The 26,372-nt window shown below is 39.8% G+C and overlaps 1 protein-coding gene across 1 annotated transcript in view; it reads left to right on the forward strand.

Moving 5' to 3' along the window:
• The window catches only part of Adamts6 (ADAM metallopeptidase with thrombospondin type 1 motif 6), a 255,251-nt gene that overhangs the window by 165,388 nt on the left and 63,491 nt on the right, over positions 1-26,372 (forward strand). The window contains exons 16-18 of the mRNA XM_051172597.1: positions 9,618-9,751; positions 11,323-11,446; positions 12,293-12,373. Of these exons, the coding sequence (XP_051028554.1) occupies positions 9,618-9,751; positions 11,323-11,446; positions 12,293-12,373 (339 nt within the window). The remainder of the gene's footprint in view (positions 1-9,617; positions 9,752-11,322; positions 11,447-12,292; positions 12,374-26,372) is intronic.

Below are 26,372 nucleotides of genomic sequence, written 5' to 3' on the forward strand. Positions count from 1 at the left end.
TGAGCAAATTTTCTTGTTGTGTGCTGGAGCATCTTCTGGGTATATTCCAAGGAGTGGAATAGCTGGGTCTTGAGGAAGCCCTATTCCCATTTTTCTGAGATAGCACCAGAATTTTTCTGAGATAGCACCAGATTATAGCTCTTTTTGAGTGAAAATGTCTATTTGATACAATTGACTGTTTCTCAACTGAGCTATTGCTTGTTTTTACTAAGTTTTCCTTGGTGGTTTTTTTTTTTGTTTTTTTGTTTTTTTTTTTTTTTAGGCATTGGCCTTTATTGCACATATGCTTTATGAATACTTTTTAGCATTCCACAAGTGATCTTTTAATTTTGGGGGCTACTTTCTGAGTTTTAAAAACTGTCTTAGTTTTATTCAGCCCCACTTGTTTATTTTGGCATCTATTGCCTGTGCTATAGGTATCATTTCCAAAAATCCATTGCCAAAACCAATGTCATGGAATGTTATCCATGATCTCCTCTGGTTGTTTTTATAGCGTTGGCTCTCATGTATAAGTCTTTAATTCATTTTGGGCAACTTAGCATGTGGTGTCTGATAAGGCCATAGTTTCATTTTTTTCCATGTGAATTTCTGGTTTTCTTAACACAACTTATTTACTAGATTATCCTCACGCATTCTCGGCAGTTTGTTGGCGATCACTGGCTATGTATGCCCAGGCTGATTTCACACACTCTGTTCTCTTCCATTGCTACATTGCCTGTGTGAGACATCACCACAGTGCTCTGATTTGTACAGTTCTGAAGTACAGCACCAAGTCAGGAAGTGTGATTCTTCTAGCTTCATTCTTGCTCGACATTTCTGTGGCTATGATTATGTAAGAATCTGGGAATGCTTTGCCTGGCTTTGTTTTGTTTTTGCTTGCCTATTATTTCTAACAGGACTTTTGTGCAGTGGGTTTAGGGTCCTTTAATCATGCTGACAGCAATCAGTTTTTTGTTTGTGTTTTCTTAACTTTCCAATTAGGGTGGCTTTCACTTCCTTTTCTTTCCTGGATGGTACTTCTACTGCTGTGTTCACGAGCAGGGATGTGAATGGGCAGCTTTCTTTTCTTTGATAGGTTAGAAGAAAGGCCTTCAAGTTTTCTCAGTTGTGCAGTACGTTAGCAATGGACTTATCACGATGGCCTTTAATGCGTTAAAATCCATCCTTTCTGCTCCTAATTACTCAATAATTTTCATAATGAAAAGTTGGCTGAATTTTGTCTATTTGGATGATCATAGTTATTTTGTCCTTTGCTTTTTTGTTTTGTTTTTGTTGTTTTGGTTTGGTTTTTTTTTGAGACAGGGTTTCTCTGTGTAGCCTTGGCTGTCCTGGAACTCACTCTGTAGACCAGGCTGGTCTTGAATTCACAGGGATGCACCTGGCTCTGCCTCCCTAGTGCTAGGATTAAAGGCGTGCGCCACCATGCCCAGCCGTCCTTTGCTTTTTAATAGTGGTGTGGTAGATTTATTGATTTGTGTTCCTGGGACATACTTTTATCCCTCAAGTAACTTTTACATAATCATGGTGACCAGAAAAATATATTAGATATTATTATAATCTTAAGCTTGTTAATTTGATTTTGTATCCTAACATATTGTGTATTCTGGAGACTGTTTTGCACCCATTTGAGAAGAAGCCATTTAATATACTGTACTGTGTCTTCTGTGGTCATTTTGTCTACAATAAGTTAAATGCCACCATTTCTTCATCGCATTTCTGTCTAGCTGATTTACCCATTCTTGAAAGTTAAGTGTCAAAATTCCCTTTTATTGTCTCACTGTCTGTTTCTCCTCTCAAGCCTATTGACATTTATTTGTTTTATGTGTGTAGGTGCTCCAATGGTGAATATATTTATATTTTCAAATGCAAATTGCTTCTGTTGAATTATCTACTGTATTGTTTTATAATTTTCTTCTTGGTCATTTTATTTTTTTTCACAGTGTCTTTTTTTCTGATATAGCTTCTACTGCTGTCTTTTAATCTCTATTTGTATGAAATTTTTCCATGTTTTCACTTACAGGTTATGTGTCCCTAAATCTGAAGTGGCTTACCTATAGGCAGTCTGTAGACTTGTGTATTCTTAAATTTTTTTTAAAAATGCATCCAGTCTCTCCTACATCTTTTAATTAAAGAATTTAATCTATCTTTAAATTTAAAATAAATGTTTGTGAGTAAAATTCCCAATTACCACTTGTCACTTTTCTTCACTATTTTATACATTTTTTAAAAATCCTCTTTACTTTTCTCTTCTGTTTCTTTACAAATTTTTTTGCTTTGTGAGTTTCCATGAGGGTTACATTAAATATTTTATCATTATAATGATCATATAGAAAATGTATACATTTTAATTCCCTTGGCTTCTGTTTATAGTGCTACATTTTACAACTTTTTATAGTGTGTGTATGTGTGTAAGTATGTATGTATGTTTTTTAGTTGCTGCCACAAAATACTCAATAAGAGCAACTGAAGGAAAATATTTCTTTTGCCTCACAGTTTGGGGAAAGAATGGTTGCAGGATTACGTGGCAGGTGGTCACATCACATTCTGTGCTTAGGAAGTAGAGAGATGTGTTAGTCACTGTTCTGTTGCTGTGACAGACACCATGCCAAGGCTAGCCTATAAAAGGGAGCACTGAAATGAAGGCTGACTTACTGTGTCAGGGGTTTAGTCCGTTATCACCTTGGTGGGGAGCATGGCAGCCTGCAGACAGGCAAGTGTGGGAGCAGTAACTGAGACCTATGTCTTGATCCATAGGCAGAGGAAGAAAGAGAGAGACTGGGCTTGGCATGGGTTCCTGAAACCTCAAAGCCTACTCCCAGTGATACACTTCCTCCATCAAGGTCATAGCTCACTTAAACTTTTCTAGAAATTTCTATTAATTACCTAAGAGTCATATTTCTGTGATGATTATAGTCCAGCTAAGTAGATGATGGAAAGTAACCATCACAATATCTATTAACAAATAAGCTATAGATGTCTTAAAATGTTTTTGCCTGTTAGCCATTATGGCAGAGTTATGGTTGGTTACATGCTACCATAGTGGTATTAATATTATCCTGAATTCGATTCTATACTTAACTTTTACCGGTGATTTTTGTTGTTGTTGTTTTGAATTTTCGAGGCAGGGTTTCTCTGCATAGCCTTGCCCCCGTCTCACTTTGTGGACTTTTATACTTTGATGTTATTAGTTAACATATTTTCACTTCCTTTTTTTTCATGATTTGTCTTGTGATTATAAAGTCCCTCAGCTCTTACTCATCCTAGGAAGTCTTCATCAATGCTTACATTTCTGAAGAGCTTTAGCATATTAGATCTACACCGTGGCCATGTCTTCCTTTCAACACCTTGAATGTCACCTTGCTTTCACATAGCTACGTGTTGAAATCCGTGGAAAGAGCTATGGAGTTTCCTTGTACATTATAGACCTCTCTTCTCCTGCTGCTTTCAGCATTTTTCTTTGATGTTTGGTAGCTGTTTTGTTTGTTGTGGTAGTACAGGGGTTTAGTTCAATGCCTCACACGTGCTAGGCAAGCACACTACCACTTAGCTATATCCAAAGCTCAATAATAATACATCACTGTGAAGTCTTTGGTTGCAGCTTGCTTGAGAGCTGTGTGTTTCATACACCTGAATGACCATCTCTCTCCTCAGATTTGGGGCATTTTCAGCTATTATTTCTTTAAATAAAATTCCTTCCTTGCTTTTTCTTTTTCTTTTTTTAAATTTTGTTTTTGATTTATTTATTATAATTTATTCACATTACATCCCAATTGCAATCCCCTCCCTCTTATCTTCCTCTTCCCACCCTCCCTCGCTCTTTTGTGCTGTTCTCCTCCCTTAGACCTCTGACAGCTAGGGTCCTCCTCCCCCACCATATGACCACAGCCTATCAGTCCTCATCTGGATACCCTGCATCCTCTTCCTCTGTGTGTTCACAGGGCCTCTCTGCCAAGGAGCAGTGATCAAATCGCGGGCACCAGAGTTCATGTTAGAGGCAGTCCCCTGCTCACCCACCCCACTTCCCCACGTGGAGAATGGACTATCCATTGGCTGCGTCCAAACAGGGGGTCTAGGGTCTCTGCTGAATGGCTAAAACCTTAAGTGGTAGCACATGCTGGCAAGGATGTGGAGAAAGGGGAACACTCCTCCACTGCTGGTTGGAGTGCAAACTTGTACAACCATTTTGGAAATCAATCTGGTGCTTTCTCAGAAAATTGGGAATAGTTCTACCTCAGGAACCAGCTATACCACTCCTGGGCATATACCCAAAAGATGCTCCACCATACAACAAGGACATTTACTCAACTGTGTTCACAGTAGCTCTATTCATAATCGCCAGAATCTGGAAACAACCTAGATGTCCCTCAACCTAAGAATGGGTAAAGAAACTGTAGTACATTTACACAATGGAATACTATTCAGCTACCAAAAACAAGGAAATCCTGAAATTTGCAGGCAAATGGATGGAACTAGAGACAATCATCCTGAGTGAGATAACCCAGACCCAGAAAGACACACATGATATATAAGTGGATATTAGCTCAACAAAGATGTCCTCTGAGAGACTCTGCCCAGTGGAGGATCGGGACAGATACTAGGACTGGCAGTTGGGCTCTAAGGGAAGTGCTATGAGTTGTATGGATGGAAGGGCGGGGTGGGGGTGGGGGGATACTAGGGTGGGGTGGGAGGGGTGTTGTCAGGAGCTCCACAAGGAGACTAGCATGGCTGACAGATCTGGATTCAGGGGGGCCCTGCACAAACTGATGTCCCAACCAAGGACTTTTCTGTTTCAAAAGTTCCATAGCATGAATTTTTTGGTGGTTTCCCATGAATTCTACAGGCTTTCTTTCTTTCTTTCTTTCTTTCTTTCTTTCTTTCTTTCTTTCTTTCTTTCTTCCTTTCTTTCTTTCTTCCCAAATGACCTTATTCTGCTCCACAGTTTCTTCCTTTTACATCATTGAATCCACTGTTATTGTTTTCATATACCTTTTTCTCTATTGAACTCGTTCAGATGTTAATTTTCTGATTTCACTAAGTCATTGATCTATGCTCTAGTTTTCTTAAACGTGTGTGTGTGTGTGTGTGTGTGTGTGTGTGTGTGTGTAATGTATGCTGCATGTATTTGTGTATTTCTATGTATGTAGGAAATTGACCCCTGGGGCTTCAGCTTGCTAAGCTCCTCCTCTGCCACTGACTTGTACTCCCAGCCCAGACCATTTTATTTCTTTGTTAGACTGTTCACAAGTCTCCATTTTATTGGAGTTGTTTCCTGCAGTATTATTGGTATCATATTTTTTGCTTTTTTAAAATTATTATACATGAAACCTTTTTGTAGACATCTTCATGATTAAAGATTTCCTGAAGTCTCTACTGATTGGCTTCTAGACAACTAAATATCATCACCAAGCAGCTCATCTTGGTGCTGACTATTAATGTGTTAACTGCTAGCTACCTGTTTGGTCTTAGATTCTATGTCTCTGGGCCTACAAAAACAGTCCAGGGAAACAGAGCCTCCTATTTGTTTCCCCTGGGGCATTGGCCCTAAAATACTCAAATTGTGTGCATTTTTTTAAAAAAAAAATTCAAAGTTGGAACAGATGTGTATGTCTGTGGAAATCGCATCTGCTCTCCGTGGAATCACATTTAGGCTGCTGGCCTTGGGAAGTCAGGGAGGAGGGTTACTGAGCTTCAGGAGTACCTGTGGCCACTTGTGGGACGTTTACAGATGGACTATGCCAAGTAACTTGTAGATGCAATTTCTAAGAGAGTCAACTAAAAAATATTAGAATTGTCTTTTTGTGTTTTGAAAGTTCTTATACATTGGGCTTTCATTTTGTTTAGTTTTATTCCACTATAATCTGATAAAAATCTAAGACATTATATGTTTTTTGTTTTGTTTTTATTTTATGACTTAAAATATGATCCGATTTAGAGGAAGTTTGGGTGCAATATTTTGTAGATACTTGTTAAACATTTCTCTGATGATTATGGACGTTGAACATATCTTTAAGTGCCTCTCAGATATTCCTGATTTCTCTGTTGAGGATTCTCTGTTTAGCTCTGTACTTATTTTTAATTGGATTATTTGGTTTGTTGGTGTTTAATTTCTTGAGTTCTTTATGTAATTTGGAAATTAGCCCTTTGTTGGATAGAGGGTTGGTGAAGATCTTTTCCCAGTCTGTAGGCTGTCGTTTTGTTCTGTTGACAGTATCCTTCGCCTTACAGAAGTTTTTCAGTTTTATGAGATCCTGTTTATTAATTGTTGATCTTAGAGCCTGAGCTGTTGGCGTTCTGTTCAGGAAGTTGTCTCCTGTGCCAATGAGTTCAAGCCTCTTCCCCACTTTCTTCTCTATTAAGTTTACTGTATCTGTTTTTATGTTGAGGTCTTTGATCCACTTGGACTTGAGTTTTGTGCAGGGTGATAAATATGAGTTTATTTGCATTCTTCTACATGTAGACATACAGTTAGACCAGCATCGTTTGTTGAAGATGCTTTCTTTTTTCTGTTGTATGCTTTTGGCTTCTTTGTCAAAAATCAAGTCTCCTGTTGGGTGTGATGGTGCATGCCTTTAATCCCAGCACTTGGCTTTTAAGGTTCCTGCTGAGATGCCTGATGCTGTTTATTTGGATGTGTTTGCCTTTGCAGTTGAGTTGGCATTTTTTTTCCTTACAGTTTTTAATAGCTTATTTAATAGTTTTATCATCTTGACTATATTGTGGGGTTTTCAAGAATAGAATTTTGCCATCAAATTCAGGGTAAACAAGAGCAATAGCTATAGCCTATAATGCTTTCTGGTGGGTCTATGGGGACCCCCATTGACCAACAACTAAAAACTGTAACCCATACAAAGCCTAGCACTGGGCTTTTCATTGATAGACTTTGATGTGTGGGAGTGACATTGTCATCTCATTATTGTGTAGCTCCTTTAAATTCCTGTGTATATGAATTTGCGTGTATTTTAGGAAGCTTTTCAATAGTAGGCTTCTATGTGGCATTTTCAAAGGTGATTAATATTAGTCATCCCTCTCCATATTCACCCCTCCATCCTGCCCTTCCATCTCCTTCTGTTTGACCCTTCCTCTTCTACCTGTGTCTTTTCCCTCTAGAAGAGTTTGTCACAGACAACAAATGATTAGACCTTATCTTTTAATCCAGTATGCTGATCTTCATATTTTAATTGGGAAATTAAGATCACTATTAGGAGGGGATTAAACATTCCTGTAATTTTGTTGACTTTCTTCTAGATTTGACTAGTTTGTTCTTTTCTTTCTTTCTTCTCTTCCCTGTCTGTATTGGAAGTCTGCTGGTTGACTTAGTGTTGCATGGTTGACTTTTTCCTAGTTCTCCTCACTGGTATACTTCTCTCTTGAAATTTCTTCTCTGAGTATAATGGTTTTTTTGACTATTTTCTGCAGTGCTGACGTGGTGATAAATTACTTTTTTTTTTTTTTTTTTTTTTTTTGGCTTATCTTGAATACCTTTATTTCACAGTTGATTTTAAAATCTAACTTGCTAGAATTAGTAATTTCATATTGGGGATTATTTACCCAAAACCCAAAATGATCATCAAATAAACCCAGTGCTCTCCAAGCAGATAGGTGGATTACAACACGTAAACAGAAGAAACATGGGCAAGCAAAGTGACATGACACCTCTAAGAGATCACAGACTCTTAATTACTAAATCTAAAGGTACAAAAATATGGGAAATGCCAGTAAAAAACAGACAAAAAACAAAAACTACTTCAAAGAATAACAGAGAAGAAAACAAACTACTTTGTGTTGAGACTTCTGGTTCTGCTTTCTTTATTTAAGAACTTGAGATAGAGTGGCAAGCTACTCCACCCCCACCCCACGCCACCCTACCCCAACCCCACCCACCTCGCCCCACCACGCCCCGCCCCGCCCCACCTCACCACACCCCACCACACCTCGCCCCGCCCCACCCCACTCTCACCCCACCATACCACACCCCACCCTACCCCACTGCACCCCGCCCCACCGCACCCCACCCCACCATACCACCCTCACCTCACCTCACCCCACCCCCACCCCACCCCACCCCACCCCATCCCACCACACCACACCCCGCCCCACCCCATCCCACTCTCACTCCACCCCACCTCACCCTCACCCCACCCCCACAACGTCCATCTGTTTCTCCACACTTTAGCTGACTTATCCTCCTGTTGTGATTTCCAGTGCTATTCCAATTATTCCATCTTGGAGACAGAGATATTCTATTGTTTGTTTTCCTGACTCTTCTCATCTATAGAATCACACAGGCTGCTTCTAATCTTCTAGTTTATTATTAACTCATCATACACTTTGCTTTCTTCTTTTACTTACTTTTACCCTTTAGAAATCTTGTTTCTAAGAATTGAAACCCAGGCATGTAATTTTATTTGCCTGTTTTATTTTCTTTGTTGAAACAATGATCTTTACTTCAAAGAGAAATTTTGTCAACCAAACTAGAATAAACACAGTATAGTATTTTAAACCTTATGAAATAAAACTATAAAATATTTTAACTCATAACTTTAATCAGTAATCTCTTATATATATATATTTTACATATATTATTTCCACTCTAGGAAGACCACATCTATATCTGTTTTTTCCAATATACTATAAAGTCATGATGCATGATTTGATTTTTGCTTGTTTTCCGTATTAACCTTAAAAATATACATGTCTGGACCATCAAGATACTCAGCTACCAAGCCAGATGACCTGAATTTGATCCCTGAGATCCACGTGGTAATAGAGAAGAGTAATTCCCACGAGTTGTCCTCTGACCTACAGATACACACACTGTGGCACATGTGCACACACATACACATACACATGTACACACACACGAATATATGCATTTATTTATAGATTTGTAGATTTGTGTTTATATTTATATAGATATAAATATATAGGTAGATGTGAGATATGCATTTCTAAGGCATTAAAGTGGCCATTATGTTTTTCATAAATCATACTATATATTAATTGCTAAAATTTAATATTATATTTCATATTTGTCTTTTTATTAATCTAATAAGAATTGCATAAATTTAGTACCATTATAATTTTTATCATTGATTTGATGACCTCATATGAAATTATTTTCTAGAGCCTTGGAGTATGATGTTTTTAAGATGTACATATTTAGTTTTATAATAATAGTATGTGTATCCCTGCTTGATTGACAAAGCATAGTTTTTGTATGGGATTTATTAGAATAGATAATAAATATTTTATTTGCTCTAAAAGTTATTTTCATATCTCCTGGAATTTTATTTCCTTAGGTCATTTTTTAAAATCCTTCCCCTTTGATACTTTAAGAAAAATATTCAGCGGCTTTCACTGTGACTGTTTTGACCTAAGGTCTATTATAATATTTAGTGGGTGCACTTGAGAGGCTTAAAGCACAAAGCTGCTCAGCAGATGCCCCTCTATGCCCAGTACACAATAAAACTAGACACAAAGTTTAGAAAGGATTGAGGTGTAAAGTGTGCAGTCATGGACAGTGTGTACATGAGTTGTACATTTGATAACAATAACATTGAATCATTCTTTCTTAGGAAATCTACTCCACTTTTTTCACTTACATTTTATTCATCTAGGTGGAGTAAAACCTTGTGCGTTAAACTGCCTGGCTGAAGGTTACAATTTCTACACTGAACGTGCCCCTGCTGTCATAGATGGGACCCAGTGCAATGCCGACTCACTGGATATCTGTATCAATGGAGAATGCAAGGTGGCTCAGGTTTTACTTCTCTCTGTTGGGGGTCTTTTGTTTTTCTCAGATAGTAGTTTGCATTGGGGTCTATGTCCAACTTTTTAAAGCCACATTTTAGATAAATTCAATTAGTAAAGAAGAATACAGCACACACACACATACACACACACACGCACGCATGCATATACGGAGCATCAGGTCTAGAGGCAAGTTATTGAAAGGAACTTGGAAATTATGAAGCTAAGCAAAACGCTGCTTTTATCTCTTCTTTCTCACTTCACATCACTTAGTAATGTGTTTCTCTTCAAAGTAAAACAAGCAAAACAAGTTATGAGAACAGTGGTTTTTGTGGCTTTTCTTATTACGATAAGATCCACGGATTTGATCCCTACCCCTTCCAAATCGTCTGGCTAATGCTAAAGTAAATGCTTTAATAAGACTGACTGTGTAATGAAAACCATCATAATGCTTCAAAAGGAGATAAAGTAGGTGGAACCTAGCTATTTCACACTTTGAGAAGAAAATTATACTATGAAATATATAAAGCTTTCCAATAAGAACATATGGCAGCCACATGAAGAAGATTTGAATCCTTATTCCCTCTCATTTTCTATTATTTTATTTATAAACAGAACAGGAGAAAAATGTAAATTTAAAAACCCCAAAATTATATCCTTGGCAATTATTATAAATATAATTAAATTCTAGAAGAAATCACCTTTGCATGGGTTCATAATATGAATGGGTCATTTTAGTGTAATCAGAATGTATGTGCAAACAGAAAAAGAGAGAGATTTGTGTTTCCTTAGTGTTTTTGTATAGGTACTTTATCTTCTCAGGGGAAATATATTTTATGTCAGTTTTTATATGTAGGTATAATTACAGGTTTTACTTTGGCTGAATTTCAGATGTATAAATTCAGGCACCATACTATGTCGTGTACAGGCTACAAACCCACATCTTTATAATTAAATACAAAATCAAAAGCTGAAAACGTAGCTTCTTAAATTGCATGCTTACATCTCCTTTGTTTATACCAACCTGACTCCCCAGTTAGAAACAAATATTCATTTTTTAAGCATTTACTCAGGTGTGAACATGATAATTAGCATCTGGCGTCAACAACTGGCTGAAAGGGGCCATGTTTAGGAAGGGCAGCTAGTGGACCTCAGTCTGACCCTCCCTATTATATTCCTGCAGAGGATGAGCTCAGCAGGGTCCGCTCTGTGACAGCATTGTAGAAGACAAGACCATGAGTCATCTTGTCTAGTTCTTGAATCGCTTGACTGGGATAAAAAGGAAGAGTCTGTTGCTAATAAATTACAGTCCTTTAAAGGATTAGAGCATGGTATCTGTCAATGAAAGAGACGTAAGTTAGAAATAGTCATATTTCTAGGGAATCATTTTTTAAGTGTAGATATTTAGAAATGTTAGCTGTACTTAACAGAGAATTACATTGGATGGGAAAGTAGTCCCTATTTTGATTTCCTTTACAGGAAATACAAGTAAATAACTAAGTTATATGTATTTGATTAGTTACGGTTCCAGGAGTTTCCCTTTTTGACACACTGAATATTCTCTATTTTCAGCATGTAGGTTGTGATAATATTTTGGGATCTGATGCTAGGGAAGATAGGTGCCGAGTCTGTGGTGGGGATGGAAGCACCTGTGATGCCATTGAAGGGTTCTTCAATGACTCATTGCCCAGAGGAGGTGAGTACGGAGATAACTCTTCCTCTGGTGTACTGCAGTAGTAAAGACTCTTGCTTTTCCTTTCCTCCCTACTGAAAACTTCCTCATGTAGGCCAAAAGTGTCTTTTCCCCAGACAGTGGTCCTTTCAGTCTCTCACATGTTAAGGTAGCTTCATAAAGATATCTTAAAGAATGTTGATTGACTTCAGTTAGACATTTTTGGTAAGGAGGGTTTGTTGAGGATGGAAAATAAGCTTTTGACCATGCTAGGCAAATGTTCTTCCAATGAGTTACACACCAACCCTACATTTTTTGGTAGGGTCCTACTTAAATGACCCTGGCTGGCTTTGAACTCCCAATCATAGGTGATCCTGGCCTCTCAGCCTCATTGGAAGCTATGACTGTAAATGAGTGATAGTACTATTTCAAACTTGCCATGCTTCTTCAGATTATGACAGCCCACAGAGCATTGGTGTGAGGAATGTGTTGAGAAAAGAAAGGTGGACCAATATTGCACATGCTAAGGCTATAAAACATCTTGTGATGGTGTTAGATAAAATAAGCAGGGCCAGGCAGGCAGGTCTCGTGCATTCATGGCCAGCCTGGTCTACATAATAAGTCCCAGGCCAGCCAAGGACTACATAGTCATGCCCTATCTCAAGCTCCCTCCCACCAACCCCCCAATTAAGTACTTTTTTCCCCTCTAAAATGTCTTCATAGACACTGGAGATTTGCTTTTATTTTGCAATTATGGAGTACAAAGTCAAAGGAGAAATGAAAAAATGGAGACCATTGCTAATATTAGATGGCTGCTAAGCATTCATTTTCTAGTTAGCTGCTTATTGCTGCCAATCTTCTGTATTCCAGGTTATATGGAAGTGGTGCAGATACCAAGAGGCTCTGTTCATATTGAAGTAAGAGAAGTTTCAATGTCAAAAAATTACATCGGTAAGTTATTTTGCCAGATTTAAAAAAAATTAGTGATATGAAAGATATAATACTGAAGGATATTCCAACTTGCATTCATACACATACAAAATACTAAGCAGAAAAATTAGAAGCATATAGTTTATACTTTAGTGTGTTAATTATTTGACTTTTAACTTGATATTATTGAGGTATAGCTCGCATATAATAGAATGCAAAATGATAACTATATAGTTCGAATATTATTAATAATCATATAAATGCTACAACCAAGGTAGAAAACATTTCTATGATTCTAAAATTCATTCCCTTTTGCAGTTAAATTGCCTTCATTCCTTTTTGGAGTTTAATTCTATTAGGCCCAATCTTGATCTTATGCAAACATTGATCTATTTTTAATTTAACCTTTTATTTTTCATATGTGTGTGATATACGTGTATATGTTATAAAAACAAATATGGTAATATATACTAATTATAATTTTATATTTATTCACTTGTTAATGGATATTTGAGACATAATTGTTTACTATTACAAGTAATTCGTGTGTGTGTGTGTGTGTGTGTGTGTGTGTCAGAGGTCAATGTTGTGTGTCAAGCCTCAGCAGCCTTTTGCTTTGTTTTTAAGATTAGATCTTTCACTGGGACCTGGGGCTTGTAGGTTAGTAGAGACTGACTGGCCACTGGACCCCAGAAGTCTATCTATTTCTGCTTCCCCAGAATTGGGCTTACAAGAACAGGCCGTTGTCCATGGCTTTTTTAATGGGTGTTCTGAGGATCAACCTCAGGTCCTTATGCTTATAAGATGGACTCTTTACCAACTGAACTGTTTCCCCATCCATGAATAAGGATTCTTGGAAAATTCATAAGCAAGCTTTCTATGAGCATGTGTTTTTGTTTCCCCTGGATAAATTCCTAAAAGGAGCTGATTTCATTTAACTTTTTAAGAAATTACAATGACAGGCGTAATGAATGCCTGTAATCCCTGCGCTTGGGAGGCGGAGAGGCAGGAGGGATTGGGAGTTCAAGGTCATTCTCAGCTGCATGATAAGTTCCAGGCCACCTGGGTTAAATGAGACCCTGGAGTAAGGGAGAAAAGAGACGGGGGAAGGGGGGATATGAATATAGTGCAATCATTAAGGGAAAGAGAATGGTTGTTCATTAGAATGTTAAAAACAGAGCTACCATGCGATCCAGCAATTCCACATCTGAATACCCACATGCACACACATGTGCACATGCACACATGCAAGCACCCACACAGTCACTATCTCAAGATTTTACTACACTCCATGTTCATTACAGTATTATCCACAAAAGCCTTGATATGCCAACAGGTAAGTGTGTGCTGAGGAACGAAAGAATAAGACGATTGTGTTATATTTATGTGAGGAATATCCCTCAGCCTTAAAATGAGCACGAGGAACGATAGCTCAATGGTGAAAAGCATGCACTGCTCTTGCAGAGGGCATAGGCTTAGGGCTCAGCCCCTGTGCTGGGCAGCTAACTACTGCCTGTAACTTCAGTTCATGGCCCCTGACATCTTCTTTTTGAGTCTGGGGAAACTGCACTACATTCATAGACACACACACACACACACACACACACACACACACACACACACACACACAAATAATTAAAAATGAAAAAAAAATATGGCTGTTTAAACAAGACCTGAACAATGACAACACTTGTTGACAAGCCAACACAGATGGAAGAAATCACCCAGGACCTCACCCTTAGACTAAAAGCTACAAGCAAGTAAAAGCTACTAAGAAGAAATCATCTTCCCCACAGATGGATACACTAAATAATCATCTAATCCCAAGAGATCATCCCTAAAATATATACATATAAGCAACGCTGAACAGACTCCTCAGGTTGATATGTGTGTGTGTGTGTCTGTGTGTGTGTGTGTGTGTGATGTTTGAAAGTGAGTGGGGATATGGGAGAAGTTGGCAGGAAGAGAGAGGAATTATATTTAAATATAATATATTTAATTTTAAAAATTGAAGAAAAATGGAAATAAAGCTAATACAAGGAAATCCTGTCATCTGTGACAACATGAAAAAAAATCCAAAAGTCATTTTGCTAAATAACAGAAACCAGTAACAAGGAGGACCCTAGGGAGGATGCTAAATTCTCATCCAGAAGGGTAAATAGAATAGACACTGGAAGCTGTTGAAGAGCAGGAACAGGACGTGAGCCCACCACAGAGGTCCTCTTAAAGACTCCACCCAACAGGGGATGGAAGCAGAAGCTGAGTTCACAACCAAACTTTGGACAGAGGGCAGGGAGTCTTATGGAAGAGTGGGGAGATATAAGGACCTGGAGGTGACAGGAGCTCCACAAGAAGACCAACAGAGGCAACAAATCTTGGCCCAGGGGGAGCTGGCAGAGAGTGATGCACCAACCAAGGACCATGCATCAAGAGGACCTAGGCCCTCTGCTCAGATGTTTCCAATAGGCAGCTCATTGGGTCTCCTAGTAAGGGGAGCAGGGCCTGTCCCTACCATGGATTTTGTTGCCTGCTCTTTGGTCACTTACCCCTGGTGGGGTGCCTTACCAGGCCACAGAGGAAGAGGATGTGGGCAGTCCTGATAAGACTTGGTAGGCTGGCGTCAGTTGGTAGGGGAGAAGGGGTCCCCCTCTCTGAGAACTAGGGGAGGGGCCTAGGGGGAAAGAGGGAGGGAGAGTGGGGCCGGGAAGAGATGAGAGAGGGGCCTATGGTTGGAAAATAAAATGAATAAATTTTTAAAAATAAATTTAAATTTAAACAATTAACATAAACTATACACAGACATAGATAGCACATGCCATTATTTATATGCACACTCTAAAAATGTCCGTCTAATAGAAACAAAATTGAAAGATGGTTGGTTACAGTGGATCTTGGAAGGAGAGACATTGGTCAACACATTTAAACTTTCAGTTATATGATAAATAAAGCCTGGAACTATAGTGTACTATATCTAATAAGAATGCATTGTTATGTGACACTGTTCATGAGGAGATGTGAACAAACTAAGATAGGGAATTGAAGACAGACCAAAGATGGGCACTAACAAAGTCCAAGTTGGTGAACCAGAGTTTTGTCAGTGTTGCTTACAGGATTATGGGTGAGGAACAGAAATTACTCAGTTGCCTCACCAAGCCCAGCCCAGCATCAATGACAGCAGACAAAAGCTTGGAACCTGGAGCACACTGCACAGCCTGCAGGCAGTGCAGTAGGTGGGACAGTGCCCGTTCCAGGTGGTCCGCTGGTCTTTATTTCTTCTAGGAAGTTTGGCCCGTCTTTGCTTCTTTCAGGATGCTTGGCTGGCGTTGTCTCGGTCTTTTTTTTCCTTACTCGCCTGAAAGGGACTCAGCAATCTATTTATGGATTTGAGGAAGGAGGACTGCTCAGTTTCAGGGGCTTCTGGAGCTATTTTGATGTGTTTACTTCCTGATTTAAGGAACTTCCCAGAATATTTAGCTCCCCTGAGAACATACTATTGTTACATTTTTCTGGAAGGCTTTAATCTCAGGAAACTTCCACACAATTCTATGATTGAAATTTACAAACAGAACAGACAGTCATCTCACCACACCCAAAAGCAACTGGGTAGTGGCCATTTTACAGAGTGGTCACATTATAAATCTTAAATTCTTCTATTTTTCAGTTTCACTCTAAAACACCTGGGATAAAAAAGTAGATGCCTGCCATTCAGAAAAGTTCCAGTTCTTTATATTCTTGTTAATATTTGATAACAGTCTTTAACCATACGGAAATAATTTGTCTTACTTTATTTGGGGAGGTCTCAATATGTAGCCCTAGCTGTTCTAGAACTCACTATGTAGATTAGACTGGCCTAGAACTCAGAGACTCGCCCATCTCTGCTTCCTAGGGGCTGAGTTAAAGGCATGCAACACCATGCCAGGCTGGATATCATCTTTTAAGAAGTGTCTACAAATATTTTAGCTATTTTTACCCTTTGGGTTTTCTTGAGGCTGGGTCTTGCTGTGTATCCCAGGATAATATGAGCATTGCTATGTAGCCTACGCTGGATTGAATTTATTATCCTTCTACCTCATGTAAAAATGTGCTTGAATTAGGTGTTTTGCATATACTCTGGATAGAAATCTTTCAGATATATGTTGCCTGAATTAATTTAGGCCCATGGGAGTTCACAGAGACTGAAGCTTTGATTGGTGCTTCAGTCACTGTGAACCCCCATGGGCCTAAATTAATTGACTCTATTGGTCTTCTTGTGGTGTTCTTGTTCCCTCTGGGTCCTTCTATCCTTCCCCTCCAACACACACACACACACACACACACACACACACACACACACACACACACTTCCACAAGACTCCCTGAGCTCTGCCCCATGTTTGGCTTAGAGTCTCAGCATCTGTTTTGCTAGGCTGCTGGGTGGAGCCTCCCCGAGAATAGCTGTGCTAGACTCCCATCTGCAAGCATAACAGAGTATCAATAATAGTGTCAGTGGTTGGCTCTCTTTGGTTTGCATTCATGTCCTATCTTAGAAATGTGTGCTTTAAAATTGAAAACATTCTCCAGTGTTCCTCTGGAAGTGGTGGTGGTTGTCTACGCTGCTACAGTGAGAACAGGAAGTGATGGATTTAAGGGACTATGGCTTTTCTCAGAGGTAGAGCAGATCCTACCATGCACAAGGGCCCTCAGCTGAATCTCCTGCACAAAAGCAAAAACAAAACAAAGAATAGTTTTCATTTTCACGTGAAACATAGCCCACTTCAGTTAGTTTTTGTAGAAAACGTAAAGGAAGGTTTGAGATGCGGCCTTTCCACATGTAGATATTGAATTCTGTAGCTGTACTTGGTGAAAAGCATGGCATTTCCTCTGCTGGATGACAGCATCACCTTTGTTAGATATCAACTGTCTATAGGCCTGATTTTTGGCCTATGTGTCTCTCCTTAAACCAAAGCCATACTGTATTGGATAGTGGAGACTTCCAGTTAGGACTAAAATCCACAGGCATTAAATCTTAAAATTTATGCTTATTTTTCAAAATAAATTTTGCTTTTGTATTTCAATTGTGTATAATTAATATCTTAAGTATATTTTATCGGTACCTGTAAGATACACCTGTATCTTTGTTTTAGCCTTCTTTAGATTACTTTTGTTGATATTTAATGTATAGATTTTGTTTTATGACATTACTGTTCTTGATTTTTTGAGAGGTCGGTGGTAGACTCAAATCTAGGGCCTTGGATATGCTAAGCAAGCACACTACCAGTGAGGGACATCCCCATCTCTTTATTTTCTAGTTTCAGTGACATTATAAATAATACTGATATTTTAACTTTTATTTTTCAGTTTTAATTATTATTAGTTAACTCAATATTTTTAAAGGTAATTTAAAAATTCTGAATGGCATTAGGATGGGCATAGTGGTCCATTCATTTAATCCCAACAGAGGCAGGTGGATCTCTGTGAGTTCAAAGCCAATCTGGCCTATCGTGCTAGTCCAGGACAGCCAAGGCTACACAGAGAAACCATGTTTGGGGAGAAAAAGAAAGAAAAAGAAAAAAAAAAGGAGTTACATTTGGCTTAACTGAATCTTTCAAGCCCCACCTAATTTCCTTTTACACTTACCTTGTATTTTAGTAGAGGTTTTATAAATTTATGGTTTGTGCCTCTTTTATCTTTTCTTTTTTTAAATACATAGATCAGCAGGTCAATCTTGAACAAAGGCACTTTTCCTTTTTATTCACAGTCTTTATTATAGCCTTTCCTCATGGTACAAGGCTACATAGATGTGAGGATGCCCAACACACCTTTATTGTTATCAATCTTAAGAGAAAAGCATTCTTTTTTTTTTTTAAACCATTAACTGTAACACTAGCTGGAGTTTATATAGCTAGCTCTTTAGTTAGTCACAGATGCTCTTTTCTGAGGGTTTTATTCATGAATGGGTGTTAAAATTCTCTAAATCTGTTGATATGATTATGTGGGGTTTATTCCCTATTAATGTAATAAAGGCATTGGTCGCATTTGGATTTTTTTTTTTTTTTTCCAGCCCAGGTTCTCAATTTTATTTTTTTATTTATTTTTTTTTTCTGGTCCCTTATTTTTTTTTTTTTTATTAATTTATTCTTGTTACATCTCAATGTTTATCCCATCCCTTGTATCCTCCCATTCCTCCCCCCCCCCCCATTTTCCCATTATTCCCCTCCCCTATGACTGTTCCTGAGGGGGATTACGTCCCCCTATATATTCTCATAGGGTATCAAGTCTCTTCTTGGCTACTTGCTGTCCTTCCTCTGAGTGCCACCAGGTCTCCCCCTCCAGGGGACATGGTCAAATGTGAGGCACCAGAGTACGTGAGAAAGTCGTATCACACTCTCCACTCAACTGTGGAGAATATTCTGACCATTGGCTAGATCTGGGAAGGGGTTTAAAGTTTACCTCCTGTATTGTCCTTGGCTGGTGCCTTAGTTTGAGCGGGACCCCTGGGCCCAAATCTGCCTATCATATTGTTCTACTTGTAGATTTCTAGGACCCTCTGGATCCTTTTATTTTGCTGTTCTCCCATGCGTCTCTCATTTAGAGTCCCAATAGGATGCCTTCCCCTCTGTCCCAGTTTCCTGGTAAGTGAAGGCTTTCGTGGGACATGCCCCTTGGGCTAGTATGCAGATATAAGTGAGTATATACCATTTGATTCTTTCTGCTTCTGGGTTAACTCACTCATTATGATCATTTCTAGCTCAATCCATTTATCCACAAATTTCGGGAATTCCTTGTTTTTAATAGCTGAGTAGTATTCCATAGTGTATATGTACCACAGTTTCTTTATCCACTCTTCTACTGAGGGACACTTAGGCTGTTTCCATGTTCTGGCTATTATGAATAAGGCTGCTATGAACATGGTTGAGCAAATTTTCTTGTTGTGTGCTGGAGCATCTTCTGGGTATATTCCAAGGAGTGGAATAGCTGGGTCTTGAGGAAGCCCTATTCCCATTTTTCTGAGATAGCACCAGATAGATTTCCAAAGTGGCTGTACTAGTTTGCATTCCCACCAGCAATGAAGGAGTGTTCCTCTCTCCCCACATCCTCGCCAGCATGTGGTGTCGCTTGAATTTTTGATCTTAGCCATTCTGATGGGTGTAAGATGGAATCTCAGAGTTGTTTTGATTTGCATTTCCCTGATGACTAAGGAGGTTGAGCATTTCCTTAAGTGTTTCTCAGCCATTTGATATTCCTCTGTTGAGAATTCTCTGTTTAGTTCCAAGCCCCATTTCTCTTTTTTTTTTTTTTTTTTTTTTTTTTTTCTAATTTTTTTTTTTTTTTTTTTTTTGTTTTTTTTTTTTTTTTTTTTTTTTTTTTTTAATTTATTCTTGTTACATCTCAATGTTTATCCCATCCCTTGTATCCTCCCATTCCTCCCCCCCCCCCCCATTTTCCCATTATTCCCCTCCCCTATGACTGTTCCTGAGGGGGATTACGTCCCCATATATATTCTCATAGGGTATCAAGTCTCTTCTTGGCTACTTGCTGTCCTTCCTCTGAGTGCCACCAGGTCTCCCCCTCCAGGGGACATGGTCAAATGTGAGGCACCAGAGTATGTGAGAAAGTCGTATCACACTCTCCACTCAACTGTGGAGAATATTCTGACCATTGGCTAGATCTGGGAAGGGGTTTAAAGTTTACCTCCTGTATTGTCCTTGCCAAGCCCCATTTCTCAATTGGGTTATTCGGTTTGGTGGTGTTTAATTTCTTGAGTTCTTTATATATTTTGGATATTAGACCTTTGTCAGATGTAGGGTTGGTGAAGATTTTTTCCCAGTCTGTAGGCTGTCGCTTTGTTCTCTTGACAGTGTCTCCTGCCTTACAGAAGCTTCTCAGCCTCATGAGGTCCCATTTATTAATGGTTGACATTAAGGCCTGGGCCGTTGGTGTTCTGTTCAGGAAGTTGTCTCCTGTGCCAATATGTTCCAGGCTCTTTCCCACTTTTTCTTCTAAGTGGCTTAGTGTCTCTGGTTTTATGTTGAGGTCTTTAATCCACTTGGATTTGAGTTTTGTGCAAGGTGACAAATATGGGTCCAGTTTCATTTTTTTACACATAGACCTCCAGTTAGACCAGCACCATTTGTTGAAGATGCTATCCTTTTTCCATTGAATGGATTTGGCTTCTTTGTCAAAAATCAAGTGACCATATGTGTGTGGATTCATATCTGGGTCTTCGATTCGATTCCACTGATCAACCAGCCTGTTGCTGTGCCAGTACCATGCTGTTTTAAGTACTATTGCTTTATAGTACAGTTTGAGATCAGGTATGGAGATTCCTCCGGAGCATCTTTTATTGTACAAGATTGTTTTAGCTATTCTGGGTTTTTTGTTTTTCCATATGAAGTTCAGAATTGAACTTTCAATGTCTTTAAAAAATTGTGTAGTTATTTTGATAGGGATTGCATTGAATCTGTAGATTGCTTTTGGTAGGATGGCCATTTTTACTATGTTAATTCTCCCGATCCATGAGCAAGGAAGATCACGCCATCTTCTCAGGTCATCTTCAATCTGTTTCTTCAGAGTTTTGAAATTTTTTTCAAACAAGTCCTTCACTTGCTTAGTTAGGGTAACTCCTAGATATTTTATATTGCTTGTGGCTAATGTGAAGGGTGTGGTTTTCCTAATTTCTTCCTCTGTAAGCTTGTCATTTGTGTATAGGAAGGCTACAGACTTTTTTGAGTTAATTTTGTATCCAGCCAATTTGCTGAAGGTGTTTATCAGCTTTAGGAGTTCTCTGGTGGAGTTTTGAGGGTCACTTATGTACACTATCATATCATCTGCAAAGAGGGATAATTTGACTTCCTCCTTTCCCATTTGGATACCCTTGATCTCCTTTTGTTGTCTTATTGCTCTGGCTAGAACTTCGAGTACTATATTGAAGAGATATGGAGAGAGTGGGCAGCCTTGCCTTGTTCCCGATTTGAGAGGAATTTCCTTGAGTATCTCACCATTTACTTTGATTTTGGCTATTGGCTTGCTGTATATAGCCTTTATTATGTTGAGGAAAGTGCCTTGTATCCCCGATCTCTCTAAAACTTTAAACATGAATGGGTGTTGAATTTTATCAAATGCTTTCTCTGCATCCAAGGAGATAATCATGTGGTTTTTTATTTTCAGTTTGTTTATATGATGGATTACATTGATGGATTTCCGTATATTAAACCATCCCTGCATGCCTGGAATGAAGCCTACTTGGTCATGATGAATGATATCTTTGATGTGCTCCTGTATTCGTTTTGCAAGTATTTTATTTAGTATTTTTGCATCTATGTTCATAAGAGAAATTGGTCTGAAATTCTCTTTCTTTGTTGAGTCTTTGTGAGGTTTAGGTATCAATGAGACTATGGCCTCATAGAATGAATTTGGTAATTTTCCATCCATTTCTATCTTTTGGAGTAGCTTGAAGAGTATCGGTATTAGCTCGCCCTTAAAGGTCTGGTAGAATTCTGCACTGAAACCATCTGGCCCTGGGCTTTTTTTGGTTGGGAGACCATCGATGATTGCTTCTATTTCTGTAGGGGAAATGGGACTATTTAACTTGTTTATCTGTTCTTCACTCAACTTTGGCAAGTGAACTTGATCAAGAAAATCGTCCATTTCCCTTAGATTTTCAAATTTTGTGGCGTATATGCCTTCAAAGTAGGATCTTATGATTCTTTGAATTTCTTCAGTGTCTGTTGTTATGTCTCCCTTTTCATTTCTGATTTTGTTCATTTCAATACTGTCTCTCTGCCTTTTAGTTAGTTTGGCTAATGGTCTGTCTATCTTGTTGATTTTCTCAAAGAACCAGCTTTTGGTTTTGTTGATTCTTTGGACTGTTTTCTTAGTTTCTAATTTGTTAATTTCAGCCCTGAGTTTGATAATTTCCAGGCGTCTACTCCTCTTGGGTGTTTCTGCTTCTTTTTTTTCTAGGGCTTCCAGTTGTGTTGTTAAGATGCTTATGTGCAATGTTTCCAATTTCTTTTTAAAGGCACTTAGTGCTATGAATTTTCCTCTTAGCACTGCTTTCAATGTATCCCACAAATTTGGGTATGTTGTTTCTTCATTTTCATTGAATTTCAGAAACTCCTTGATTTCTTTCTTTATTTCTTCCCTGACCCAGGTGTCATTTAGCAGAGAGTTGTTTAGTTTCCACAAACGTGTAGGCTTTTTGTTATTTCTGTTGTTGTTGAATTGCAGCCTAAGAGCATGGTGATCTGATAGGATACAAGGTATTATTTCAATCCTCTTGTATCTGTTGAGGCTTGCTTTGTGACCTACGATGTGATCAATTTTGGAGAAGGTTCCATGGGGTGCAGAGAAGAAGGTGTATTCTTTCTTGTTTGGGTGAAAGGTTCTATAGATATCTGTTAGATCCATTTGACCCATGGCATTGGTTAATGATGTTATTTCTCGGCTTAGTTTCTGTTTCAATGACTTATCCTTCAGTGAGAGTGGGGTGTTGAAGTCTCCCACTATTATTGTGTGGGGATCGATGTGTGGTTTAAGCTTTTTTAGGAGATCTTTTACATATGTGGGTGCCCTTGTATTGGGAGCATAGATGTTCAGAATTGTGATGTCATCTTGGTTGACTTTACCTTTGATGAGTATGAAGTGTCCTTCCTCATCCCTTTTGATTAATTTTGGTTGAAAGTCTATTTTGTTCGATACTAAAATGGCTACACCTGCTTGCTTCTTGTGACCATTTGCTTGGAATATTTTTTTCCAACCTTTTACCCTGAGGTAATGCCTTTCATTATGGGTGAGATGTGTTTCTTGGATGCAGAAGAATGTTGGGTCTTGTTTATGTACCCATTCGGTTAGTCTGTGTCTTTTTATTGGAGAATTGAGGCCATTGATGTTGAGAGATATTAATGACCAGTGACTGTTAAGAGTCTTAATTTTGATGTTGTTTCCAGTCGAGTGTTTGTGTAGTTGTGTTTTTGCCATGGGATAGTTATCTATTTCCTGGGTAGTTTTGGTTGTAGCTTGACCCTTTGGGATGGAGTTTTCCTTCTAGTACCTTCTGTAAAGCTGGGTTTGTGGATAGGTACTGTTTGAATTTGTTTTTGTCATGGAATATTTTGTTTTCTCCATCAATGGTTATTGATAATTTTGCTGGGTAAAGTAGTCTGGCCTGGCATCTGTGTTCTCTTAGGGTTTGCAGGATCTCTGTCCAGGCCCTTCTGGCTTTTATGGTCTCTGCTGAGAAGTCAGGTGTAATTCTGATAGGTTTACCATTAAATGTTATTTGGCCCTTTTCCCTTGCAGCTTTTAGTATTTTTTCTTTGTTCTGCATGTTTTGTGTTTTGATTATTATGTGGCGGGCAGTTTTTCTTTTCTGGTCAATTCTATTTGGTGTTCTGTAGGCCTCTTGTATGTTTATAGGCATCTCTTTCTTTAGATTGGGGAAATTTTCTTCTATGATTTTGTTGAGAATAGTTTCTGGGCCCTGGAGTCTGATGTCTTCTCTTTCTTCAATGCCTATTATCCGCAAATTTCTTCTTTTCATGGTGTCCTTAATTTCTTGGATGTTTTGTGTCAGGAGTTTTCCAGATTTGGCATTTTCTTTAATGGTTGATTCAATATCTGTGATTGTATCTTCTAGCCCTGAGATTCGTTCTTCCATCTCTTGGATTCTGTTAGAAAAGCTCACCTCTGTGTTGCTCGCCTTCTTCTCTGAGGTCTCACGTTCTCGTTTTTCTTCTGTCTGTGTGTTTATCATTGAATCCATTTTCATTTTCAGATCTTGAACTGATTTTTTGATTTCTTTCATCTGATTTTTTGTATATTCCTGAGTTTCTTCCATTGCCTCTTTATAGGTCTTCAGAGCTTGAACCGTTTTAGTTATTTCTTTCATCTGGTTGTTTGCATTTTCCTGCAATTTTTCCAGTTCCACTCTATGTGCTTCTTTTATGTCTCTCACCTGTTTGTCTGCGTCTTCCTGCATTTGATTACGAATTTTATTTGTTTCCTCCATTATCATCCTCATTACTAAGGATTTGAGGTCATTTTCTTGTATTTCCGTTGTATTTGAGTTCTCTGGGTGGTTTTCTTTGGGATAGCTGGAAACTGGAGACGCCATGTTGTTTTGGGGTTTTTTGCGTATGCTTTTTCGTTGTCCTTTAGACATCTTGCCGTCTTTGTTTTTGTTGGGTAGTTTCCAGAGTTGAATAGAGGGTGTCTGATGATAGATTCACTTGTTTTCTTACGATTTCCCTAGGCTGTGAGCTCAAAGCTTCACTGGTGTGGATGTTAGGAGGTTAGCCCTGTTGTTCTGGTCTCTCACAGCCAGTGATCCTCAGTCCCTCTCTGCTGTGGATCCTGCAATTGTTCTGGGTCTCTGAATGAGCGTTGGGTCAGGCCAAGGTAACCACAGCCTTCTGTGTTCCCTGCCAAGTCCAGCCAGGAGCACTGGGACCGAACCACGGGCAGAACTCAGCTAGATTCTCAGGGCCAGAACCGTCTGCCAAGCTCAGCTAGGGATTTTGGGCCCAAAATGCACACAGGGCCCAGCCAGAATTTTTGGGCTGGGACTACGCACCAAGCTCCACTAGGGCCTTTTGGCCCAAAGTGCGTGCTGTGGTCAGTTATTGACTCAGGGCCCGAACTGACCACCAATCTCAGCCAGGAATTCTGGATTCAAACTGTACACTGTGTCCAACCAGAGTCTTAGAGCTGGTGGAACCGAGAGCTCTGTCCAGCCTGCGCCACAGCAGGAGAACTGCGGCTGCTCTGAGTTAGCGCCAGTGGTGGAACAAGTGCTCCGCCCGCACTGTGTCCCCGCAGGGGAGCTGCCGCTGAGCTGAGGTGGTGCCTAGGATGGAACCGAGCACGTCACCAAGCCTGCGCCACAGCAGGAGAACTGCGGCTGCTCTGAGTTAGCGCCAGTGGTGGAACAAGTGCTCCGCCCGCACTGTGTCCCCGCAGGGGAGCTGCCGCTGAGCTGAGGTGGTGCCTAGGATGGAACCAAGCACGTCACCAAGCCTGCGCCACAGCAGGAGAACTGCGGCTGCTCTGAGTTAGCGCCAGTGGTGGGACAAGTGCTCCGCCCGCACTGTGTCCCCGCAGGGGAGCTGCCGCTGAGCTGAGGTGGTGCCTAGGATGGAACCGAGCACGTCACCAAGCCTGCGCCACAGCAGGAGAACTGCAGCTGCTCTGAGTTAGCGCCTGTGGTGAAACCAAGTGCTCTGCCCAGACTGTGTCACCGCAGGGGAGCTGCCGCTGAGCTGAGGTGGTGCCTAGTGTGGAGCAGCGAGCTCAACTAAGCCTGCGCCACAGCAGGGGAGCTATGGCCACGCTGAGTTAGTGCCTCAGGCGGAATTGTTTGCTGGGCCGGGCCAATACCCGGGACTCTGGGGCCGAACTGTCCGCCGAGTCCAATCTGGGTCCAAAGGCTCCACACGACCCAAATCCTGCCCCGAGTCCCCTCTCCCGCAGCAATTCCCACCAGCCACCACACCAATCGCCTCCACCGGAAGGCTATGAGCTGCAAACCTCAGCCGCCGCTGCTGGTGCCGCTGGTGCTGCCGCCTCTACCGCTGCCGCTCCGATCAGAGAAAAACCACGCTCCTCCCGTGTGCAGGGGCACGCAGGTCCTCCGCACCCTGGTCCCTCCGAACCGTGGAGCACTCCCGCTGCCGTGATGTTCGGACCTCGGTGTTCCTGGCTCAGAAATCTGTGCAATTCCCTGAATTGTTCACTGGAGCCTCCAAACGCGGTCCACACTGCTCGCCGCCATCTTGGATCCCCGCATTTGGATTTTAAATCTATCTAGTATTTATGGGACAAAAGACTACTTTATCATTATGCATTATCCCAATTATATTGATAGAATTGATTTTCTTATTCTTTTGAGGATATTTAGATGCACATCTAATATTCATAAGTAATATTAAGCTCTAGTATTTTCTTGTGATGTTTTATTAATATAAACCTGACTTCATAATCTAAGTTGAGAAACAGTTCTTTCCTGATTATTTTCTAAATAAACCTTGGAAACATAGATATT

The sequence above is a fragment of the Acomys russatus genome, chromosome 30, assembly GCF_903995435.1.
Source record: "Acomys russatus chromosome 30, mAcoRus1.1, whole genome shotgun sequence".
Classification (NCBI taxonomy): Eukaryota; Metazoa; Chordata; class Mammalia; order Rodentia; family Muridae; genus Acomys; species Acomys russatus.